Genomic DNA, 21,242 nt, shown 5'->3' on the forward strand with positions numbered 1-21,242 from the left:
TGCAGGAGGATCTGGAGCCTTTGCGTCCAACAGGGAGAAGAACCTGGCCCTGCTGCTGGCTCTCCTGGGGTGACAGGTGCATCAGGGCAGCTGCCTGTTAGGTCGGCCACGCGGGGTACTGGCCCCAGGGGCCAGAGCAGGAGACAGAAGTTCGCCTCCGCAGTGAGAGGAGTGAGCCTGTGCTCTCTGCTAAGGGTCCTGTACCCCTTCTTCCCCGGGGTGCCCTGCAGCACCGGCTCCCACTGCCCCCAGGGCCCCTGTCTGCTGTTCCCCACGACACCTGGAGGCCTGTACCCCCAGGGCCTGGCACACAGTAGGTGCTTCCTAGGTGCTTATGGGACGAGGGAGTGAGCCAGGGAGTGACGGGGTGGGTGACTGGCTGGCCCGGTGGCCCCTGCGGACGCCTGCGGGGAAAGGAGCTGAGAGCCCAGCTTCTGACTGAAGACCCTCCGGGCCTGCGAAGGCTTGCAGCCGGACAGCAGGCCAGAGACTCACTACCACAGCGTGGTGGCCCACTGCCCAGCCCGCGTCCAGCACCGCCCGTGACCTCAGAGGGCCTCACTGCCTTCCTTCCCGTCCCCCTTCCTCCCCTAATGAGCATCCTGCCCACAGCACAGGGCAAAGGCTGCTGAGGGATGGGGGGCGGGGGACACAGCCCGAGGAGATGTGAGGGGTGGGGCAGGGGCCCTGGGGACCCCGAGTTCTCATTCCGCGCAGGACAGCACTCGGGGCTGAGAGGGTCTGGCATCTCCTCCTGGGCTAGAAGCTTCCAGCATTTCCAGCATTGCCCAGCCTGGAGGGAAAGGGACGCCCAGCTGCACATCCGCCCTTGCTGACCCCTCCGCCGCCAGGTGGGCGCAGCTCAGTGCTTTCTCAGAGCCCCCTCCGCCCAGCTCTGTACCACCCCCCTCTGGATCCCCCCGCGCCCGCCCTGGGTCACTTCAAGCCTCCGGTTAGAACCCCCTGTCCTCCAGGCGGCCCTCTCCTGTCCCCATGCCACTGTTCTGTCCTTCTTGTCTCTGCCAGCTCGCTTCCTGCTTTTGTCTCCCAAGGAAGCCAAGCTGGCTCAGGTGAGAGGTGCTGGGGGGAGGGGGGGAGGCTGGGGGCAGGTGGAGGGCAGAGGCGGGGCAGGGGGCAGCTCCCTGGCAATCCTCCCCCTGCAGCCGTGCAGGCTTTGTTCCAACAGAGCCCAGGAGCCAGAGAGCTTTTCTGCAGAACAAGAGGCAGGGAAGAGAAAGTGCCCAGGAAGAGAAAGTGAAGGGGGGGCCCCCGCCTTGAACTAGCCTCTGGGCAAACCCGCCAGGCAGGTGAGGCAGCCTCTGCAGGCCCGGCTCTCCTGGCGGAGGCTCTCCCAGCCCAGGGCTGAGCTGGGGCCCCGTCCACTCCTGGCTGATGGGCCGGGAAGACGGGGAGGAGGGATTTCAGGGGGAGTCTGGGGTGGGCTGTGTACTTTCTCCGAGGGGGAAGTTTGGAGTGGCTGGGAGGTGGCTTCTACGTTTGGGAGGGGACACGCTGCATGGGTGACAGAGACTTCGGGGAGCTAAGCCTCAACCTCAAGTCGCCCTGAAGAATTCCCCCAGCCTGACAATGACCCCCAGAGGCATCGCAAAACCCAAACCAAGCTGCTCTTTCCTCCCTGGTCCCCGATGCTCCCCTCCCTCCCCTCCCCTCCCCGAAGGCCCAGTGCACAGGGCCTAGCCTGTAACTGCCTGGCTCCTTTCTTGCCCTGCCCCCAACCCTGCCCCTCGGTCACCGCTGTCCAGGAAGGATGCAGCCAGCAGGTGCCCCCTGGCCCTGGCCAGTGTCATCTTCCCAAGCCTGAAGACCCCCAGAGCATGGGTTCTCACAGTGGGTAGCAAAGAGCTACCTCAGCTCTCGTTCAAGTGCACATTCCCAGGGTGTCTGCACAGAGATGCTGAACTTCCTGGGACCCAGAACTCTGTACTTATCACAGGCACCCCGGGGGATCTGACATCAGTGGCACCTTGAGAAACACTCCACAGCCCGGCCGGCCTTCCCTCACACCTGGACACCCACCCCTTCCCATCCTGCTCTGCCACAGCTTCGGAATTCTGCAGATGCCGGTCTGTATTCCCATGTGTCCATCCGAATGCCGCACTCCCATGAAGTCTTCTGGAATCTCCCCCTTTAAATGCCCCCCTTTCTCCTCCCCCCTTCCTCCCCCCAGGCCCACCCCGTACAACCCCAGGGACCCATGTGCTCCACCAGAGACCCCGCCTTGTTCAACTCTGCACCCCCAGGCTCCAGCACGGCTCTGGGCACCCCCTTCCGACGTGGGGGGCTGAACACCGTGTATGGAGACAGCAGCCCCCGCGTCCGCCCAAGGCTCCCCTACCTTCTCCGGGGCCCGTGGTGACGTTGGCTTCGATCTCGGGCCCGTAGGTGAAGGTCTTGGCTCTGATACGGAACCTGTAGGTCATCCCCTCCGCCAGGTCCTTCACCTTCAGCCACAGAGGGTTGCTGCCCTTCACGTCCACTGTCACGATCTTACTGACTCCTGGGGGAGGGGGGGACACACAGCATGTAGGGCCGGGGGAGGCCATGGGAGAGGAGCGGCAGGTGCTGGCCAGGGGCTGCACCCCCTTGGAGTCAGGCTGGGACAGCACCCTTGGCCACACAGAGTGTTTTCCAGACTGCTCTCAGAACACAGCCCTGCAGGCTGTTCTCAAGAATATATACGTACTGCCTGCCTGCCTGCCTGTCTGTTGACTGAAAACCCACAGGGTCCTTTAGCATCTGGGGGGAAGAAACAACTCACCATCTTGCTTAACTTAACCACTGTACGCCAAACACATTTCACCCCCTGTTTTTGGTCCCCCACGTTCCATCCCATAGAATTCAAATCCCAAGGATCATCTTCCGGCAAGTGCTTCTGTAAAGACACCACCGTCCAGAGCTGGAGGGGACACCGGTGCAGCCGCCCCTGGAGCCCAGGACAACCTCAGCTCCGCCTGGGCTTCCTCCTTCCTCCTGTGCCAGCAAGAGCCAGGAGCCCACACCGGGCCCTCCACCAGCTGAGCCCGCCAGGCTCTTCAGGGCAAAAGTGAGGATGCTACAGCACTCCAAATCTCGGCAACGAGAGGGGAGGCCTGGATGGCTTCCAGGAGGTGAGGGTTTGCGCGCTGTGACTCGCAAGTCAAAATCCTCCCGACCGCCTGCCTCCCCAGGACCGGGTTTCCTCTCTCATGCACGCCAAGCAGTCGGTCACCCCCAGGAGACAGGCTTTGTGGCCAGCAGGCTGGGCTCAGACCCCAGAGCTGCCTAGGGGGTCTCTGAGCATGTCTCCTACCCTGGCTTTGCTTTATTCTACTGAGTGAGGGTATCAATGGCATCTTAGGCCAGGTGTTACGAGATTAAATAAAATAACAGAGCATCTGGCTCAGGGTTGGGGCCCAGTGTATTGAATGAATGAAGTCCTGATGGACAGAAAAGTGGGCGATCTCGAGGGGCTTCCTGAAGGAGTGATGTACCCGTGGGGTCACGTGGTGATGTGCCTTGGGACCCGGAACAGCAGCCCTGGGTACCTGCCCCTCGACTTTTCTGAGCAAACCCTTCGTTGGCCTGGGCCTCGGTTTTCCCTACAGGGAAGCAGGGGTTGCTGCATCCTCGCGGGGCCTGTTTGCTGGACTGAGGAACAGACAGGCAAAGTGGCCATGCCCCGCCAGGTGCAGATCCCCGGGAGCCACCGCAGCAAGAGCCGTCTGTCCCCCTGCGTCTCGTCCCCGTGACCTCTGTCCTCTCCATCCTTCCGTGGGAGAGATGGCCCCTTTCCTGCGTCCTGCACCTGACCACCCCTCTTCCTGGGGCCCAGCTCCCCCTTGGGACCTCCAGACCCGGCGAACTGCTGGCACGCAGGTTGGGCCGGGAAGACTGAGGGCCATTGTTCCCTCGGCTGACCCAGAACTGCTGGCCGCCTCGGCTCCCAGGGCCCCGCCCCTTGTTCTCGTCAGGTTCCACTGTCGGGGAGGGGTGACCCCAGAAGCGGTCACCTCTAGCCACCAGGGTGCCACCGGGTAGGCCAGCCATACCCCTTAGGCCTCTCTGGGCTCTGGAACTGGACATAGGCCACCAGGGGTGCAATCTCCTTCCTGCCTTTCTAAGCAAACCCAGGGTTTTGAAGCAGTAATCTTGGCCAAGGCGGGGCAGCAGGTGGAGGGGCCCAGGAGTGGGGCAGGGTCCCAACCGGGGCCTGGATGGACGGGGCGGGGCTGGGGCTGTGGGGAGGGCACTGAGGAACAGGGCGCAGGGCAAGCGGGAGGGAGGCTAGTTGCTGAGCAACAGGCTTGAGCTGAGGTTCCCAGAGGGCAGCGGGGCCGCAGTGACACCTGGACTTGTGCACCTTCCCGGGGAGAGGTTCCAAGGCTCTTATCGGATTCTCAGAGGGGTTCCTGACCCCACGAAAGGCAGAGAAGAACTAACCCGGAGGAAGGCTGAGCCCCTAAGGCTGGCAGGCACACGTAGGACAGGACCATCGGGGGATGGTCCATCTTTATTACCCATCTCGGGATACTGTATTTTGCCCAGGGGTCCCTCCGCTCCTCCCCACGTCCATCCACTGAAGGGGAGAATGTATTTTAAAGTTTTCTCCCAGGACTCAGGAGGCCAGGGCTACTGTTCCAATTTTGCCTCCAACTTGCCACTGTTTCACCTTGGTGACACCCCGGCCTGTCGGGGCCTCGGTCTCCGTTTGTAAGCGGGGAGGGTCTCATGGCATGGCTCTGCGTGGTGATCACGGAGGGGACCTGTGCAGAGGGCGGGTTTGGGGAGCTCCGCGGGAGGGAGGGCCCCACTCACCGTCCACGGGGGTGCAGGGCTCGTACACCAGCCGGTAGCCCTCCAGGACACCGTTGGGGAACTGCGGAGCCTCCCAGGACACGTTCACTGAGGTGGTGGTCAGCTCACTGAACTTGACCGAGCTGGGAGCGCTGGGGGCTGGGGGGAGACAGCAGAGGGGCTTTGTTTCCTCCTTCCTGGAGGTTCAAAGCCCTGGGTTTGGTTCCAAGGAACCAGCAGGGGCGTTTGGGCCCGGGAAGCAGCAGAAAGCAGGGCTTCGTGCCAGAGAGGGTGGGAGGGGTCACTAGAGGTCACTGGACCCCCTCCCCTCCCCCGCTGACGTCATTAGCATTCTTTCCAACATCAGAGTCCAAGTACTGGGAGAAAAGGGGACTTTCTTTTCCCTAAAGTTGGAGAATGCAGGCTTCCTCCTGCGAAGTGGCCCTGAGCCCTGGCTAAGAGCGCAGGACACACCTGGACTGCACCCCCGGGGTCCCTGCGGGGCCGGGCGATGCCCTGGCTTCCCTGGTGGAGGAGGTTGGGGGGTGCCTGGGCCTCAGAGCAACAGGTGCGCCCTAAGCAACCTGCCAGAACTGCCATGGACATGGCCTTTCTCCTGTCCCTGGGGCCCCAGGGATTACTGCCGAGAGAGACCACGCTGTCTGGGGCAGCCAGAGCCAGGAACGGTCAACTCTCCGGAAGAGAAGCTTTCTTGGCCCAAGAATCCCGGAGTGACCCCAGAAACATCGGGGGGAGAGGTCGGAGGGGGAGGACAGAGAGGAAGGGAAAGCAACATCAACGTGCACCATCCAGAGCTGGCTCCAGGGGGACGACCGGGCTATTATTGTCCGGAGCCGCCCGCCCACGGAGCCGGAGCTCATCCGGGCGGCTTCCGCTCCAGCCCCGGGAGGCAGCGTCAGGGAGACGTCTTTGAAGGACGGAGGCCAGCTCTGGAGGCCCTTCCTGCCTCCCCTCTGTTAGAGGGACGTGAGACAGAACACTCTGTCCTGCTGACGGAAGCGTCCAGGCTCCCAGGGGCTCACATCCGGCCGATGACACTGACAGAGAGCGGTCGGGACAGACAGGCAGGCAGGCAGGAAGACAGACAGACCGATCGACCCTCGGGAGCCAGAGCTCGTCCCCAAAGAGGACAATACTTAGGAACTGACTCCAGGGGGTCTCACTCTGTCTTTAAGAGAAAGGTAATTGACAGAATGGGAAACAGCAGGTTGGAAAAGATGCTTAAAGTCAAAAGGCCTGTATTCACATCCACGAGGAGAAAACTCGACGGCAGGCAAAGAAGGGGACCGGTGCCGTGAAGACAGCCCAGGACATGCTCAGATATCCTGAGCTCCAGTCTCTGCTCCCCCACGGACCAGCTGGGGGATCTTAGGGGAGAAGCATCACTTCCCAGGCCACCCTTGCTCATCGTGAAACTGGGTAACTCCTGCCCTGCCCGTCCTCAGGGCTTCCAGAAAGATCAAGTGTACTGTTGCCAGAGAAGTGGCTTTGGAAACTATCTAGAGGGCTGGCTCTGCACGCGTGGGCTGCAGGATTCTTAGCCTCGCCCACTCCTCTGCCCCGCCCTACCGTCCAGCCTCCTAATTGGCCTCCCTGCCTCCCTCCTCGCCCCTCCCTCAGCCTGTCCCTGGTACAGCAGCCAGAGCGATCTTTTATAAACACAAACAGATCCTGTTGCCCAAAAGCTTATCCCCACCCATGGCTCCCCGTCACGCTTAGCATTAATCCTGAACTTCCTTCCAAGGCCCCCAGACCCTCTACCACCTGACTCTTACTCACGTTCTCTCAAGCCACCTGGCCTTCTCTCTGTTCTCTAATCCCCTCCAGCCTCCAGGCCTTTGCACCTGCTGGCCCCTCTGCCCGGAACACCCCTCCTCCAGAACTTCCCGCGGCTGGCCTCTTCTCACTGAAATCTCAGCTCAGATGTCAGCCACTCAGCGAGCCCTCCGCAGGCGAACCCATCCGAAGCCATCTGTCCACCCCCTGCCTCAGTCCTTAGATCGCTCACACCCACTGCCACCTGAGGTTAATTCAACGAGATGCTTGTTTACGATCCGACTCCCTGCCTAGGAGGGGGCCCTTGTTGGTTTCATTCACCGTCGTGTTCCCAGCATATGGCACAGTGCGGGCCCATAGAGAATGCTCAGTAAATACTGGTGGAGGGAACAAAGCCAGGGAGACATGAGAAGGTCAGGTGGGAACAGGCAGGGAGCTGAAGGGGGCTGGCTGGGCGTGGACTGGCCATTGGCAAGGCGGGCTACTGGGGGAAGATGGGGGGAGGAAGGGCGAGATCCGGGGGCCTCTCCAAGGCTTTCTGGGGACAGCGCCCCTCTTCTGAGCACACATCTAGGCCCCTCTGGGTGGGCGGCGCTCTCCCACTCTGGAGGGCATCCCATGGGGCCCGGGGACCCACCCAGATCGCTCAGCTGCCTCCACTCCCCCATGAGCCCGGACGCCAGGTGCCCCCCGCCTTCCCCGCCGTCTGTCCCTCCAGTCTCTCCCCCACCTGCTTGCTGGGTCTGGCCCCGGGCCGGGGTGCTCCGAGGCCCGTCCCCCGCGGCGTTGAAGGCTGCCACGCTGACCATGTAGGCAGTGTAGCCGGTCAGGTTCTTGAGCTTGACGCTATTCTCGGCCAGGAAAAGCGTCTTCACCCGCTCCGTGAGGTTCCGCCGCTGGGCCTCCCAGAAATAAATCTGTGGGCACAGAGGATCTGGAGTGAGGGAGACAGTCACCCGGCTTCCCCCCCTTGCCCCTGCCTGATCCCAGGGTCTCAGACACACCTTCTTTCGTACCATCCACACACCTGGATGGCAGGTGTGAGTCGCCCAAGAAATAGTATAGGTGTATTTAAGAGCTGTTTTAGAAACCCTTCCAGAGTGTTCCTTTTCACAGCTAATCCTTCAGTCTCTGCTAGACTGTAAACCCCACGAGGGCACAGACCCCATGCGTCTGTTCACTGCAGTGCCTGCAGGACTTAGCACAGCACGGGCAAGGTCGGCCCTCAGAATATTGCCACTGTAGGAATAACTCAATTCTGCTCTGCAGGACCCTGAGTGCAGTGTAGGTAGCCTGCTGGGGCGGAGTCTATCTCAAACCCAGCCAAGAGTTGAGAGTCGGGTTTGGGTACCAGCCGATCGGCATCACCTAGGAGCTGCTTAGGGATGCAGTGTCAGCCCACCCCGGACCTGTGGCATCAGCATCTGCAGGTTGACAAGGCCCCCGGGGACACACATGACAGCTGGCACAGCCCACTGTAGAGGCAGACAGGCCTGGGCTGACCCCAGCGCACCACTGACTTGCCCAGGTGACTTCTCTGAGCCGCAGTTGTGTCGTCCGTATAGTGGGGGTCACGGACACCCACTTCCCAAAACCAAGGTGAGGTGCAAAGGTCGTAAAAAGAAGGAAGACACGGCAATTCTGCAGGAAGTTTTAGTCGAGGAGTGCAGCAGGTGTCCACAGTGCTTCCAGTAATAGTTGAACCCCTGCACAACACAGGTTTGAACTGCCCGGGTCCACTTCTACGTGGATTTTTCTCAGTAGACAGGTGCAGTACAACAGGATCTGCGGTTGGTTGAATCCACAGATGCGGAACTGCGGATACAGAGAGCTGACTGGGACTTGAACATCCGCAGAGTTTGGTATTATCCACAGTGGGTTCTGGAACTGATCCCCCGCGGATTCCGAGGGAAGACTCTACTTCATATTCACCGGGGGTTAACACTCGCTTGTCGCCAGCGAAGCAGCAGATCCTACACTACTTTTATTTTATTTTTTGACTGTGTCATTCTTTATTATTATTTTGGATATCTACACAAAATTTTGCTTTATTAAAAAAATTTTTTTAATCTTTTTTAACATCTTTATTGGAGTACAATTGTATTACAATGGTGGGTTAGTTTCTGCTGTATAGCAAAGTGAATCAGCTATACATATACATATATCCCCATATCCCCTCCCTCTTGCGTCTCCCTCCCACCCTCCCTATCCCACCTCTCTAGGTGGTCACAAAGCACCGAGCTGATCTCCCTGTGCTATGCGGCTGCTTCCCACTAGCTATCTATTTTACACTTGGTAGTGTATATATGTCCATGCCACTCTCTCACTTCGTCCCAGCTTACCCTTCCCCCTCCCTGTATCCTCAAGTCCATTCTCTACATCTGCGTCTTTATTCCTGTCCTGCCCCTAGGTTCTTCAGAACCATTTTTTTTTTTAGATTCCATATATATGTGTTAGCATACAGTATTTATTTTTCTCTTTCTGACTTACTTCACTCTGTATGACAGTCTCTAGGTCCACTGACCTCACTACAAATAACTCAGTTTCGTTTCTTTTTATGGCTGAGTAATATTCCATCGTGTATATGTGCCACATCTTCTTTATCCATTCCTCTTTCGATGCACACTTAGGTTGCTTCCACGTCCTGGCTATTGTAAATAGTGCTGCAGTGAACATTGCTTCAATACTTTTAGAACTCTTAATCGAGGCGTTGGGAAACTTCCAAGTCCCTGGCCCCGCGGAGGATTAGAGAGCATTTGGCGCCACCTGCTGGCCAGAGGGGTTTCGGCACGCTATTGGCTTCTCAGTTTCTCAATTCGCCTGGAGAAAGCTCATAAAAGCGAGAAAGAGCTAATAAAAGCGTCCCCACCTGGCATGTGTGAACGGCAGTTAGGACGACTCGGTACCAGAAAATCCTTGCTTTTCTCTAACCCCTCCCTTTTTCTTTCTTCTTTTTTTTTCAGTCTTCTGATACAGGTAGATAGTCACACATGAAGTCATTCATTCATTCACTGTTTGGAATGAATGAGTGAACCTACTTGGAGTGGATTCAAGAGAGATGGGGCAGAGGCAGCGGGCAGACATTTTTTTGGAGGGTTTCTGCTGTAAAGGAACCAACCAGAAAAATGGCTGAAGCAAACATGAGGTCAGGAAGAGGCATTTGAAAGATGCAACATATTTCAGCATGAGAAAAGTGATAATGCAGGACACGGGGTGCCAGTGGCTGGTGTCACGTTCTTGGGAAGGGGGAGGAGGGGGGTCCAGGACCCAGGGCCACCACATGTACATAAACGGGCACCCTCAGCAGGCAGGTCTTACCTGTGTGTACCGAATTCAGCAGACCTTTGTTGGATGAGGATTAAGTGACATTTGTGCAAATAGCACAAGGGGCTGAGCCTTGACCCCAACCCCAAAGGCACACGGCCGAGTTGCCGTGCAGGCTGATGGGTAGCCAGGTGTCTGCTAGAAAACACGCTCCCTGGAGGGCCCACGTCTTTGGATCCCTTGCATCTCAAGCACCTAGAATCATGCCTGGCACACCTGCTGGTGCTCAATAAATATCTGCTAATGGATAAACACCTTCCTTAGACGGGAACAGGTGTAGGAGTGAATCGTCATCACCACCTTCTCCTATTCTCAATTCCCTGCCCCTTCTGGCTGCACCACAGGCAACAGGCCGAACTTCAGCCTTGGTTAAGTCAGGTTCACGCCCACATGTCACATTGCTGGCTGTCGCTGGAGGAAAGCCACACTTTCCGTTCACGAGCACAGCCTTGAGTGGCCTGGCCACCGTGATACACTGGCCTGGTCCACTCTCTGCAACCTCCGGCATCACGGTTCCACCCAACCCTTCCCCATTTTCCCTCCCTCCCCATCCTCACTCCTGGCTCAGGACCCTTCACTGAGCTCCGGAAGCCATCACGCAAGACTCCACAAGCTCCCTGCCCCAGCTGGACCACCTCCTGCCCTGTGTCCCTACCCTCCGCCTCCCTCCTGTGACCAGGGCTGAACTGCCGGCTCCCTACTAAGGCGGGCCCCACATTACTGCACTAAATCCCAGCCCCTCTCACCTCCTCCAGAGCATTCCCCCCCGCCCCCCTGTCACAGCTTCCTCTTTTCCCTGAATCACCAAATTCCTCTTCTTTCCAGAGTCATTTCTATCAGCACACACACACACGAGTTATTCCTCCCATCTCAAAACCGCCTCCGTTGACTGTCTTTTTCCAGTCTCTACCCCATTTTGTTACTTCCCTTTAAAGCAAAACTCCTCAAAAGGGATATCAGTACTGGCTGCTCTCCTCATTCTCTCGTGAACCCACTCCAAGCAGGCATTCCCTGCCCCCAACTCGTATCAGAGTCACCTGTGAACTTGGCCTGTTTAATGCAATAATCCAGGGCTCTGGAAACTCCCTCTGTAAAGGGCCAGGTAAGAAATATTTTAGGCTTTGCAGGCCACACGGTCTCTGCTGCAGCTATTCAACTCTGTCTGTGACTTGAAAGTAGCCTAAGGCAATCTGTAAACAAATGGGTGTGGCTGCATGCCAATAAAACTTTATTTACAAAAACAAGTGGGGGGCCAGATTAGGCTCATGGGCTGTGGTCTGCCCATCCCTGAATAATTGCTTCCTAGATTTCATCTTGCTTGAGCTCTCAGTAGTAGTTGGCACATCTGCTTCCTCCCTCCTTCTGGAAGCACGCTCTTCATGTGGGCTCTGAGACTTTGATCACTTGTTTTGGTCCCACGGCTCAGTTTTCAGACTTCTGGTGTTTTCTATCTAATCTCCGGGCTTTCAGGACCATCTATATGCTGAGGATCCCACCGTTCACACCTCCAGCCTGGACCTTCTCCTTTGGACTCTGCAACTGTGTGTCCAGCTCCCTTGGGTGTCTCCCCTTGGAAGTCCAACAGACGTCTCAAACAGACACCAGCTCTCCCTCCGAGCCTCCCCCTCCCACCGTCTCCTATTTTCCTGCGCTGTAACTGGAAGCTCCGTCATCCAACTGCTTGGAAATCCTTGTTGCTTCTCCTTGTCTCACATTCCACACTCAGTTCATCAGCAAATTCTACCGGCTCTACCCCCTTCAAATGGAAGCAGGAGCAAACGCTTACTTACCTGCTACTGCGTGGTCTAAACCACCATCACCTGGATGATGCTGCCGCCTCTTCAGGTTTTGCATTTTCCCCGTTTCAGACTATTCTCAACGCAGCAGCCACCACCAGCCTTTAAAAACCCGAGTCACCCATGTCCCTCTTCTGTCCCCAAGTCCCTGTGGCTGCCATCTCATTCAGCCAAAGCCCTTGAGGACTCCAGGTGATGCGCCCCATCACACTGGGACACATGGGGCTCTTTGCTGGGCTTTGTACATGCCAAGCACTCACGGATCCCAGGGCCTTTGCTCGTCTTCCCCCTCCTTCTGGAACACTCTTCTCCCAGATCCACGTGATTCACGTCCTGTTCGCCTTCATCTTTGGTCACGTGGCAGCTTCTCATTAAGCGCTCTCCCAACGACCCTATTTAAAATGCCAAACCTGCTCCTTAACCCATTTCACTTACCGCCACCTGGAGGTGCCCTTTGCTTTGTGCATCACTGGCTTCCTCCCCGACAGTTTAAGCTCACGTTGTCTCTGCTTTCATCCCAGCACCGAGGACACTGCTCGGCACAAAGTAACTACTCAATAAACACGCATCCCTGAAAGGCCGGATGCATGGACGTGCCTGTCCCAGCTCATTCTGGTGCAACCACTGGCTGGTGGTGTGAATGTGTGGTTCATGTTAAGGTCAGTGAACGCAGATGTTAATGCAGGTCTGGGAGGTGGCAATTCTGTTTCCTTTGTCAATGTCCATGGCTGGTTATGATGTCTCCCTGAGCACGTGGACGTCTGCTGTGTGATGTGTGGTGTCTGGGCACCCACACATTTCCTGGGACCGTACATTAACTGGAGACTTCCACACCTCCCCAGTCTGGAGGCTGCCAAACTGTTGCAGGCCCTGCCCGGCTCCTTCTTCTTCCCCAGGGAGGCAATATGCTAGTGGCGCAATATTTAGTCCTCCCAGCTGGCGCCGCGCGGGAGCGCCATCCATCTTCAGAGCGTCCTTGGCGAGACGCCTTTCTTCCTCTCTCCCGCCTCCTTCACCCCACACAGAACCAGACTCCTATACCAGTTTCTGTCTGAAATGGGGTCTCCACAAGCCGTGGGACCGGGCAAGGCCCTTACCTCTGTGGAAACTCAGTTTCTGCCTGTGGGACGAGGGCTGAGCGGAGGAAGCCGGGAAGCCCCTGGTTGTGCCCACCCTTCCCACCTTGCCACTGCACTAGGCTACTCTCTGGAATAACAAACAACCACCAGGAATCAGAGCGGCGCTGGACAGCAGCACAGGAGGTAGGCCTCAGATATGGCCACGGGCTGAGCGTCCAAACGAGCAGCACGTGATTATTATTATTATTACTATTAGTGCCATCTCCTCCAGGGGTTGTGTGCTCACCTTTCACAGGGTGACGGCGAGCAGACCTGGAATCTGACTCTCTGCTGTCTGCTTTTTTTGTGACCTCGTTGAACCACTAACCTGGGTCTCAGTTTCCTCATCTGTACAATGGGCACAAACATTATAACCTACCAGCTTTACTGGGCTTTCAGGAGGATTAAGGAGCTCTAAAGGGCTTTGTGAATTTTGGAGACAAATTGAATCCTGTCATAACACAAGATGTTGCCTAAAATCTAGAAATAACTTTAAACAGAAATTTCCAACACCTGGTCGGTGGTCCTTTGCTAATTGGCCATTTGATTTGCATCAATATGGTAACTAGGGTTGGCCAAATAACCACTTTGAGGGGTCTCACGTTGGCATCGGCAGCTGGTGGGCTGGGCGGGGGCGGGGGGGGTGTACCGCCCAGGGATGATACAAGCTGGGGGGTGGCCTGAATTTCTAGCATCTGAGCGCCGCCTGCCCCAAGGATGCCGGGGGGGATGGGCGGAGCTTTGCTCCAGCTGCAGGTGTTTCAGGGGATTGGGTGTAAACAGCCAAGGGATCAGGTGTAGACCCGGGACCTCACCACTGCTGGGTCACTCCCGACCACCACCTGGCCCTGTGTCCCTCTGGACCTTGTTCTCTGCCGGAGTGCCTGTACCTTGTAGCCCTGGATGTCTCCGTTCTGGCTTTCCAGCGGGGGTGGGTCCCATGTCACATCCAGCTGCGTGGCCGTGGTGCCGTGGACAGCCACATTGCGGGGCACTGCCGTGGGCACTGGAGGGTGAGAGGGGTGGTAAGTGCATGAGGGGACCTCAGGGAGGAGGAGGAGGAGGTAGGCTGGGGGCGGGGTGTGGCCCCCCCCCCCACTGGCTCCCGTCTGTCCTCCCGCTGGGCTTCCGGGGCGGGGGGATGGGGATGGGGTGGGAAAGGTGTGCTGGGGCTGGAAGGGCAGCGGTGCTCACCTGCCTCCCCGACGAAGACCTCCTGTGGGGGGCTGGAGGGCCCCTCGCCCACAGTGTTGTACACACTCATGCGTATTTCGTAGCGCCGGTGCTTGTTCAGGTCTGGGGGTGAGAGTGGGGGAGGGGAGAGGCACACAGAGGTCACTGGCCCTGCAGGGGACGGAGGCGGCGTGGAGGGGGCGGCTGCAGGGGGGGCTGTGATGATGCACCCCTGCGAGTCTGGACCCCTGAGTGAAGGTTCAGGAAAGAACAGGTAAGAGGTGGGGCAGCCGGCGTTGGGGAGAGGGTTGCTCTGACTCATCCCTGGGAATCCGGACACAGCGTGACACTGGGTGGCGTCCTGGCCAAGTGTGACCACCTTGGGCATTTTTGAAACCGAAAGGGGCACTGTTAACATTTATGCTGGGACAACAGGTGTGAACCAAAACTGTCCCGGACGCGCCACGTCACAGGTCACTCCTTCCCTGCCTGTCCTGGACACACTGGTCACTTCAGATGATTCAAGTTCCCAGCTTCCCCCCACCACCGCCACCGAAGTCTCCATCAACCAGCTCTTAACGCGGGGGGCAGGGCCCAGACCTAAAGAGAAAAGGCTCATTGGATGCGAATCTGGGGCTAAGAAACTATGTTTTTGCTCAGTTGGGGGTGCTTGGGGGGAGATGCTTAGACGGAAGCTGGGAGAGGGGAGCAGCTGCAGGAAGATAGGCCCCGACACCCTGGGTGGGAGTCGCCGTCCCTGCTGGGGGGCGGCTGACACGCTCCCCCAGTCTCCTCTGCGTTCCCCTCCACAGGCCCCCCTCCCCAGGTGAAGTCCTAACCGCCCCGATAGCCCTGGCCCTGCACCCGCGAGGGCTGTCGGTTAAGGAAGGACCGAGGGGGACAATTCAGTCAAACGCGTGCTATTGACAGGAGGCCCCCTGGCCCAAAGCTCCGGGCCTCGGGGAGAACCGAATGTCCTCTGGGACGTTAGGAAAGAGCTAGGGCTCGGGGCACCAGGTGAGGACATTTCCTGGACCCTGAGGGAAGACGGGGGCTCTGCTCACTCCAGGGTGGGCCTTGGCTTGAAAGACAGAGCCGAGCTGACAAGTGCCTCTGATGGGACGAGACAGAGCGGCAGCAACGTGGACGCCTGCCCGTCCAAGCAGCGGGACCCCCGGCTCCTACCGCGCACCTCCTCTCGCCGTCCCCCGCCCCCCAGGAGGACGAGACCTTAGCCATTTCCCTTTCTGTCCTGCACTGATGGACGGTGGCCTGGAGCAGACCCTCCCTGGCGACCCCCTGCTTTTCTGTGTATTTCAGGAAAGTCACGCGCGTGCAGGGGGTTCCCCTTCCTCAAGCAGCCTGAGGCGGGGGCACCACTCAGCTGTGGGCAGGCGTCCTCGCAGGCCCCTCTCCCCTCCCCGTGGAAGGCGGGGCCCGTCGGGGAGCCGCCGTGCAGGGTGCAGGGGGACTTACTGTCCAGCTCGTACTGCGTGAGGCTGGGCCGGCTCAGGTCCCGCACGGAGTACAAGGCTACGGGGTCGGGGCGGGGTGGAGGGGGCCGGAGGGAGACAGCAGACAGAGGAGGTTAGTACACACCCCCCCGAGCCACACAGACCCCGATGAGGGGGGCGGGATGGGAACACGCATGCAGAGGGAAGGGGCCTTCAGATTCCTGAGTTAGGGGCCAGGGTGGGAGCGGGGATGGGGGGGAGGAAGGGGGGAGGGGGGAAGAGGCAGCTCTCAGGACAGTGCCATCCCGTCCTGGCGTGCACCTGCTGGAGGTCACAGGGCACGGGAGCCCCTGGGAGCCCAGCATCCCCAGATGGGGACAGCTCTGGTCCCTTGTCTAAGGCTGAGTTCCTGCCATGATAGAGTGGTGTCGTTAATTTCCTCATATGAGCCAGAAACCATTTTACTACCAGGAAATATGACTGTATTATACACAGGCCTATAAAATCACAACGACCAGCACACGTCTGCCAAAAAATAAAAAAAAAAAATAACGCAAGCTGTTGGATCAGCTCTTTCTGAGTTTTTCTATTAATTTTCCTTGGCTACGTGTTCAATCATCTTGTTGTCTGTTAATACCTGCTAGAAGACAAGGTGCAGAGGGTTTACGAGAAGGACGGGAGGAAAAATCAAAACCGAGAGGGTCTTAAACTGCTCCTCTTCTCCCACTTGTCTCTGGTTTGGTACCACCACCCACCTGGGGACCAAATCCTCCAGACCCCTCCCTCTCCCACCGGCCTCCCTCTCCCCAACTTGAATCAGTGCGTGTGTGTGTGTGTTGGGGCTCAGAGCACATCATCTCCCAAACGGGCCCTCGACTGCATCTCAAGCCGGCATCTCAAGCCGGTTTCCCTGGCACCAACCTCTTGCTCTTGCCTATGTCACTGTATTTGCCTCTAACTGGGGCGACTGCATCTGGACCCCATCACCAGCCATGGCCCTCAAGACCCCAAAGTAACCATCCTAACCCAAAAGTACGACATGTCACTCCTTTGCTTGTGTGTGACTCTCTGGGATTTCTACTTGGCTTCTTGAGTTTTTTCCTTCCTGCTGCAGAGGCAGGCTGGATTCCGGGGACCCCAGGGCAGAATGGTCATCTCCCTGAGGAACCAGAGATTGCTGCCCTTGGGACACGACCAGGCTTGGCTTTGGGTCCTTCCCACCTCAGGCCCTTTGCACATGCCAGGATCCACACCCACCCCCCCAACCTTCTCTAAACTGGTTGACTTGGAATCATCCATCAGTGTCGGCACCACAGCCATCCCCAGGGAAGCCTTTTCTGACACCGGCTTTAGGCTCTCCTGGAATATGTGCTTCACAGAGGTCATGCCAACGGTCTTAGATACCTATATCAGGGTTTCCTTCTCCAGCGCCTGGCTCCTCCTCCAGCCTGCAAGCTCTGCCTGAGAGGGCAGGGACCTTGTCTGTCTTGTTCACTGGTGTCCCCCCCAGTGTCTGGGGGCATAGAAGGTGCTCAATAAACATGCACTTGGGGGTTGAATGGGATGGGATGAGAGGCACACACAGGGGAGGGCGCCAGGGTTTCGGGTTAGTGTGATTCCAGGATGCTGAGAGCTTCAGGCCCCCGCCCGCCCCCGACTCCCTCCACTGTTACTCACAGGTGAGCTCTGCCCACTTGGCCCCCGGGTTGTTGATGCCACGCAACGTGAAGCCCCTCAGACCCTCGTAGAGCAGCTCCCGGTACCGGATCCGGAAGCCCAGGAGGATGCCGTTGATCTTGTCTTCTGATGGTGGCTGCAGGGAAGGGAGTGGGGGTGGGGCCGGCTGGGCTGGACCATGGCTGAGCATCCCCTTCCACTCCGCCCCTCCCTCCCTCCCCATCCTGCGTCCTGCAGCCACAGAGCAGGGACTGTGTCTTAACCGGGAAAAGGAATCAAAGTGGCATTGAGCATTCTTAATTTACGAAGCATCTCTAACGAGGTTACTCCATCCCTGTAGCATTCCCTGTGAGGCAGGGCAGGGCGGGAATCACCATGCCATCCCCACTGAACAGAACAGGAAAGTGAGGCTCAGAGATGGTGAGGAACTTGCCCAAGGTCACACAGCATCATGGGGGCCCTGAGCATGACTCTGGACGCAGAACCGTCTCAAAGAGTTGTTCCTTGTCTAGAAACTTCCTCACATGATCACCTGCCCTGGCCAGGATTTCCTGGAGTTTCCCGGGAATTAGGGTGAGTCTTTGCCCTGCTCTTCAGCAAGAACAAGGGTGGTGTATCTTCTTGCGCTGCTCCTCTCTGCCTTGACCGTTTTCTTCTTTGCTTTCTGCTCCCGTCCTCAGATGAGCTGGAGAACAGGCTTCTGGAGAAGGTGGAAACTACTTTATTTATTTACTTTGGGCTGTGTTGGGTCTTCACTGCTGCACGTGGGCTTTCTCTAGCTGTGGCGAGTGGGGGCTACTCTTCGTTGTGGTGCGCGGGCTTCTCATTGCAGTGGCTTCTCTTTGTTGCAGAGCACGGGCTCTAGGCATGTGGGCTTCAGTAGTTGTGGCACACGGGCTCAGTAGTTGTGGCACGCAGGCTCAGTAGCTGTGGCATGCAGGCTCAGTAGTTGTGGCGCACGGGCTTAGTTGCTCCGTGGCACGTGGGATCTTCCCGGACCAGGGCTCGAAGCCGTGTCCCCTGCATTGGCAGGTGGACTCCCAACCACTGCGCCACCAGGGAAGTCCCAGAAACTACTTTTTTATGATGCCTCTTCTAAAAAACCTGCTGAAATGGCTCAGCCTTTTATTAGCTCCTTAACTGTACTCCTGGCGGCAGCTGGCACCTCCCTGCCCCCTTCATCACGATGGCCCCGATCTGCTCCAGCCTTGGTCGGCTCCCTGCTGCACTAGGTCATTTTCACTTAAGGGACTGTCCTTCTCAGGTGGGGCCTTGAGCTGCGGGAGGGGTCGGGGGGGGTCCCTCCTGTTTTCTCTTCAAGGGCTTTCCCTTCAGGGGGGCTGCAGGTGGGCAAAGGTTGGCACCTGCCCCTCTAATCCTGAGAAACAGAGACAGGAGTTCAGGGCTTTGGGGCCTCCGTGGGTGACCCGCTGAGCAGCGGGACTGGACTTCAGGGGCTGGGGAGGGTCCTAAAGGCACCCACGGGCAGCTGGGTCTCTGAGATGCGTCCCGGGTCTTCCTCAGGCCATGGAGGGATGGCAGTGCCCACCTGAGCAGGTGGCTGGGGGAGGAGAGGTGGGAGGCTGGTTCTTTGTACCTGGATGATGGGTTCCTGCTCACGGTGACAGGACCGAAGCCCGGCCTGGGTGCAGGTGAGGCAGGCACACCTGTGACTGGTCTCTGCCGGAAACCCCTTCACTCGGAGTGGGGCTCGCGTTCCCGGAGACGCTGGAGGCCCTGACAGCCCCCAGCCCTTCTCTGTCCAAGGATTCTGCCGACGTAAGGGCACCAAACCTGGCCCTCCCACCTAGTAGCTGTGTGACCTGGGGCATTCTTGTCACCTCCCCGAGTCTGGGTCCTCATCCACAGAAGGGTATATGGTAGGATCTGATTATCTGGAGGTGGAATGAAGGGTGTGTATGTGTACGCGTACACACGTGTGTGCACGTGCGTGTGCGTGTCTATGCATGTGGGTGCCGTGTTCCAGCCCTGCGGGGGCTATTGTCTTTCTGGTCCCAACACAGGGTGTGTCTGAGTCCTCGTGGGACACGGGCCCCTCCCCGCCTGCCCGGCCGTACCTGCCATCGGATTAGCACGGAGGTGGTGGTGTGCGGTGTCACCGAGATAATTGTGGGCGCTTCATCAGGGGCTGAGGGGAGAGGCGGACAGGTGAGCTCTGGGGGGGGGTGGGACTTAGGCCCCCTGGGAGCCATGGGACCAGATTGTGCGGACCCTGGTCCCGCTTAGGCCACTCCTCATGCCCACCGCCCCAAGTTCTGTACAACAAAGAGCCAGTGTAAAGTGGGAGAGGGGCCGGGACCTTGACCCCAGCCCAAACGCAAGGGCCCAGATCCCCTCCTCTCTGCACCTAGTGCCACAGGTCTCCCCACTCCCACTGAGGTTTCCTGGGGTCGGCCACGAGCTTCGAGGACAGAGAAGAAACACACGAGATGCCAGGCTGGGTGTGGGTGCTGAGCCCATGGCAAAGGCCCCTCTGGCCCAAACGTCCTTGGGACTCTGCCTGGGAAGCCAGACCAAGGGCCCAGCAGGCCCAGTGCCCCACCCATCTTTGGAGGCCCCTCCCCCAGAAGAGAATGCCCAGCGCCCAGCAAGCGCCCAGGGGACCAAGAGAAAGAGACCCCAGTGGAGGGCACTGACCGGCCTGCAGGGTGGTCAGTGGTTCCGACTCCTTGCTGAACTCACTGTCTCCAATGTCATTGGTCGCCTTCACTCGGAACTTGTAGGACGTGAAGGGCTTGAGCCTGTGTAGGGGAATCGGAAGTGTCCCCTAACGGCCCTGCCCCGCCGTCTCTGCTCCCCATCTCCCCAGGGCAGCCCCAGCAGCTGTGGGTCCATCACACAGACAGGAACGTGGCGGCTCAGAAGGACGGTCTGCTACGCAGGCAACAAGCTCGGGCCAGGCCCTGGGGTGCCCTAGACCAGGCCAGCTCAGGGTGTGGCCTCACCTTGGCCGCAGAAAGATGCCAAAGGCCCCCAAGCGGAAATGTCCACATATCCCCTATCTCAGCGGGGCCTGCAGGTAGGAAAGCTCCAGTAACTTCCCCTCAGAGCTGACACCTCCCCCAAGAACTGCCAGCCCTCTCTCGCATTTAGTAAATTCAGGAAGGGCTGAGGGTCTCAGGAGTGAACCAGCACTTCATCTCTATAAGCCTCATTTCCTCTCCAGGCAAACAGCTTCCTTTCTGATTTATTGAGGGTGGGAGGGGGAGTGAGGAGAAAAGTATTGCTCAAAACTCTCGGTCTCATCAACTGGAATGTTAAAACTACGTCCCACTAGGAATTAAATGGAAGGCAGAATTGTGCAGTGAAGCTCCACTCCCCTATCAAGGATGCAGAGGGAAACTCCGCCTGGCTGGAGGAGTCCAGCTAATGAAGGATGGCGAGCCTTTCACGGAGGGGGCTTCTAGGCTCCAGAAATAGATGATAAGAGGCAGCCCTAACAAGGCCCCAGAGAGGGTGGGGAGGGAGGTTAGGACAGAGCTGGAGGGGATGAGCGTGGATGCAGAGGGGTCCCGGGGGATGCGGGCTGTGGAAGTGATCTGGGGGTGGGCGGGCTCCGGGTGTTCTCAGGAGCCCCTCCGATGCTGACGCCGTCTGGGCCGGGAGGGGCGGAGCGGAGATGCTGGCGGACAGACGGGGGCCTCACCTGTCCACAACGAATGCGGAGGCGTTGTGGCTCACAGAGGCTGAGTGCAGGGCCCACCTGCCGCTGGGCAGCTCGCGGGTCTGGATGGTGTAGTAGCGCACGGGGGATAGCCCGTCGCTCCCGGGCTCCCAGGATAGCAGCACGCTGCGCGCCTTCACGTCCTCCTGCTGCACCACGGGCTTGCTGGGGGGCTGCGGGCGGTCTGGAGGGGGTGCAGTGGGGAGGAGCAGGTGAGGCCGCGGCGGAGATGGGGGATGCACTTTCTCGGCCCCCAGGAGGACTGATGCCCCCCACCCCATCCCATTTCAGCACACAGGTCCCGACAGTCAGCACCGTGGCTCCTGGTCAGCGACTGTCCCTGGGCTACTAGAGGCCCAGGTGCCTGGGAATTTACACCCCCCGAGGGCAGCCCCAGCACAGGGCTGACCGTGAGGAGGTGTGA

At 58.5% G+C, this 21,242-nt stretch overlaps 1 protein-coding gene across 3 annotated transcripts in view; it reads right to left on the bottom strand.

Annotated features, from left to right (window-relative positions):
• Positions 1 to 21,242, bottom strand: part of SDK2 (sidekick cell adhesion molecule 2) — a 266,360-nt gene that overhangs the window by 22,901 nt on the left and 222,217 nt on the right. For 2 of the 3 annotated variants that reach the window (XR_005017947.1, XM_036838000.1), the window contains exons 30-39: positions 20,801 to 21,002; positions 19,792 to 19,895; positions 19,212 to 19,282; positions 17,134 to 17,269; positions 15,479 to 15,535; positions 14,024 to 14,125; positions 13,720 to 13,835; positions 7,322 to 7,508; positions 4,816 to 4,953; positions 2,357 to 2,518 (exon numbers count right to left, since the gene is read on the bottom strand). Coding sequence is in view for 2 of the 3 variants with exons in the window: in XM_036838000.1 (XP_036693895.1) it covers positions 2,357 to 2,518; positions 4,816 to 4,953; positions 7,322 to 7,508; positions 13,720 to 13,835; positions 14,024 to 14,125; positions 15,479 to 15,535; positions 17,134 to 17,269; positions 19,212 to 19,282; positions 19,792 to 19,895; positions 20,801 to 21,002 (1,275 nt within the window). In the remaining variant the exon portion in view is untranslated. The remainder of the gene's footprint in view (positions 1 to 2,356; positions 2,519 to 4,815; positions 4,954 to 7,321; positions 7,509 to 13,719; positions 13,836 to 14,023; positions 14,126 to 15,478; positions 15,536 to 17,133; positions 17,270 to 19,211; positions 19,283 to 19,791; positions 19,896 to 20,800; positions 21,003 to 21,242) is intronic. The other variant, XM_036838001.1, reaches the window with a different exon arrangement.

Source organism: Balaenoptera musculus, chromosome 20 (genome assembly GCF_009873245.2).
Source record: "Balaenoptera musculus isolate JJ_BM4_2016_0621 chromosome 20, mBalMus1.pri.v3, whole genome shotgun sequence".
Taxonomy (NCBI): Eukaryota; Metazoa; Chordata; class Mammalia; order Artiodactyla; family Balaenopteridae; genus Balaenoptera; species Balaenoptera musculus.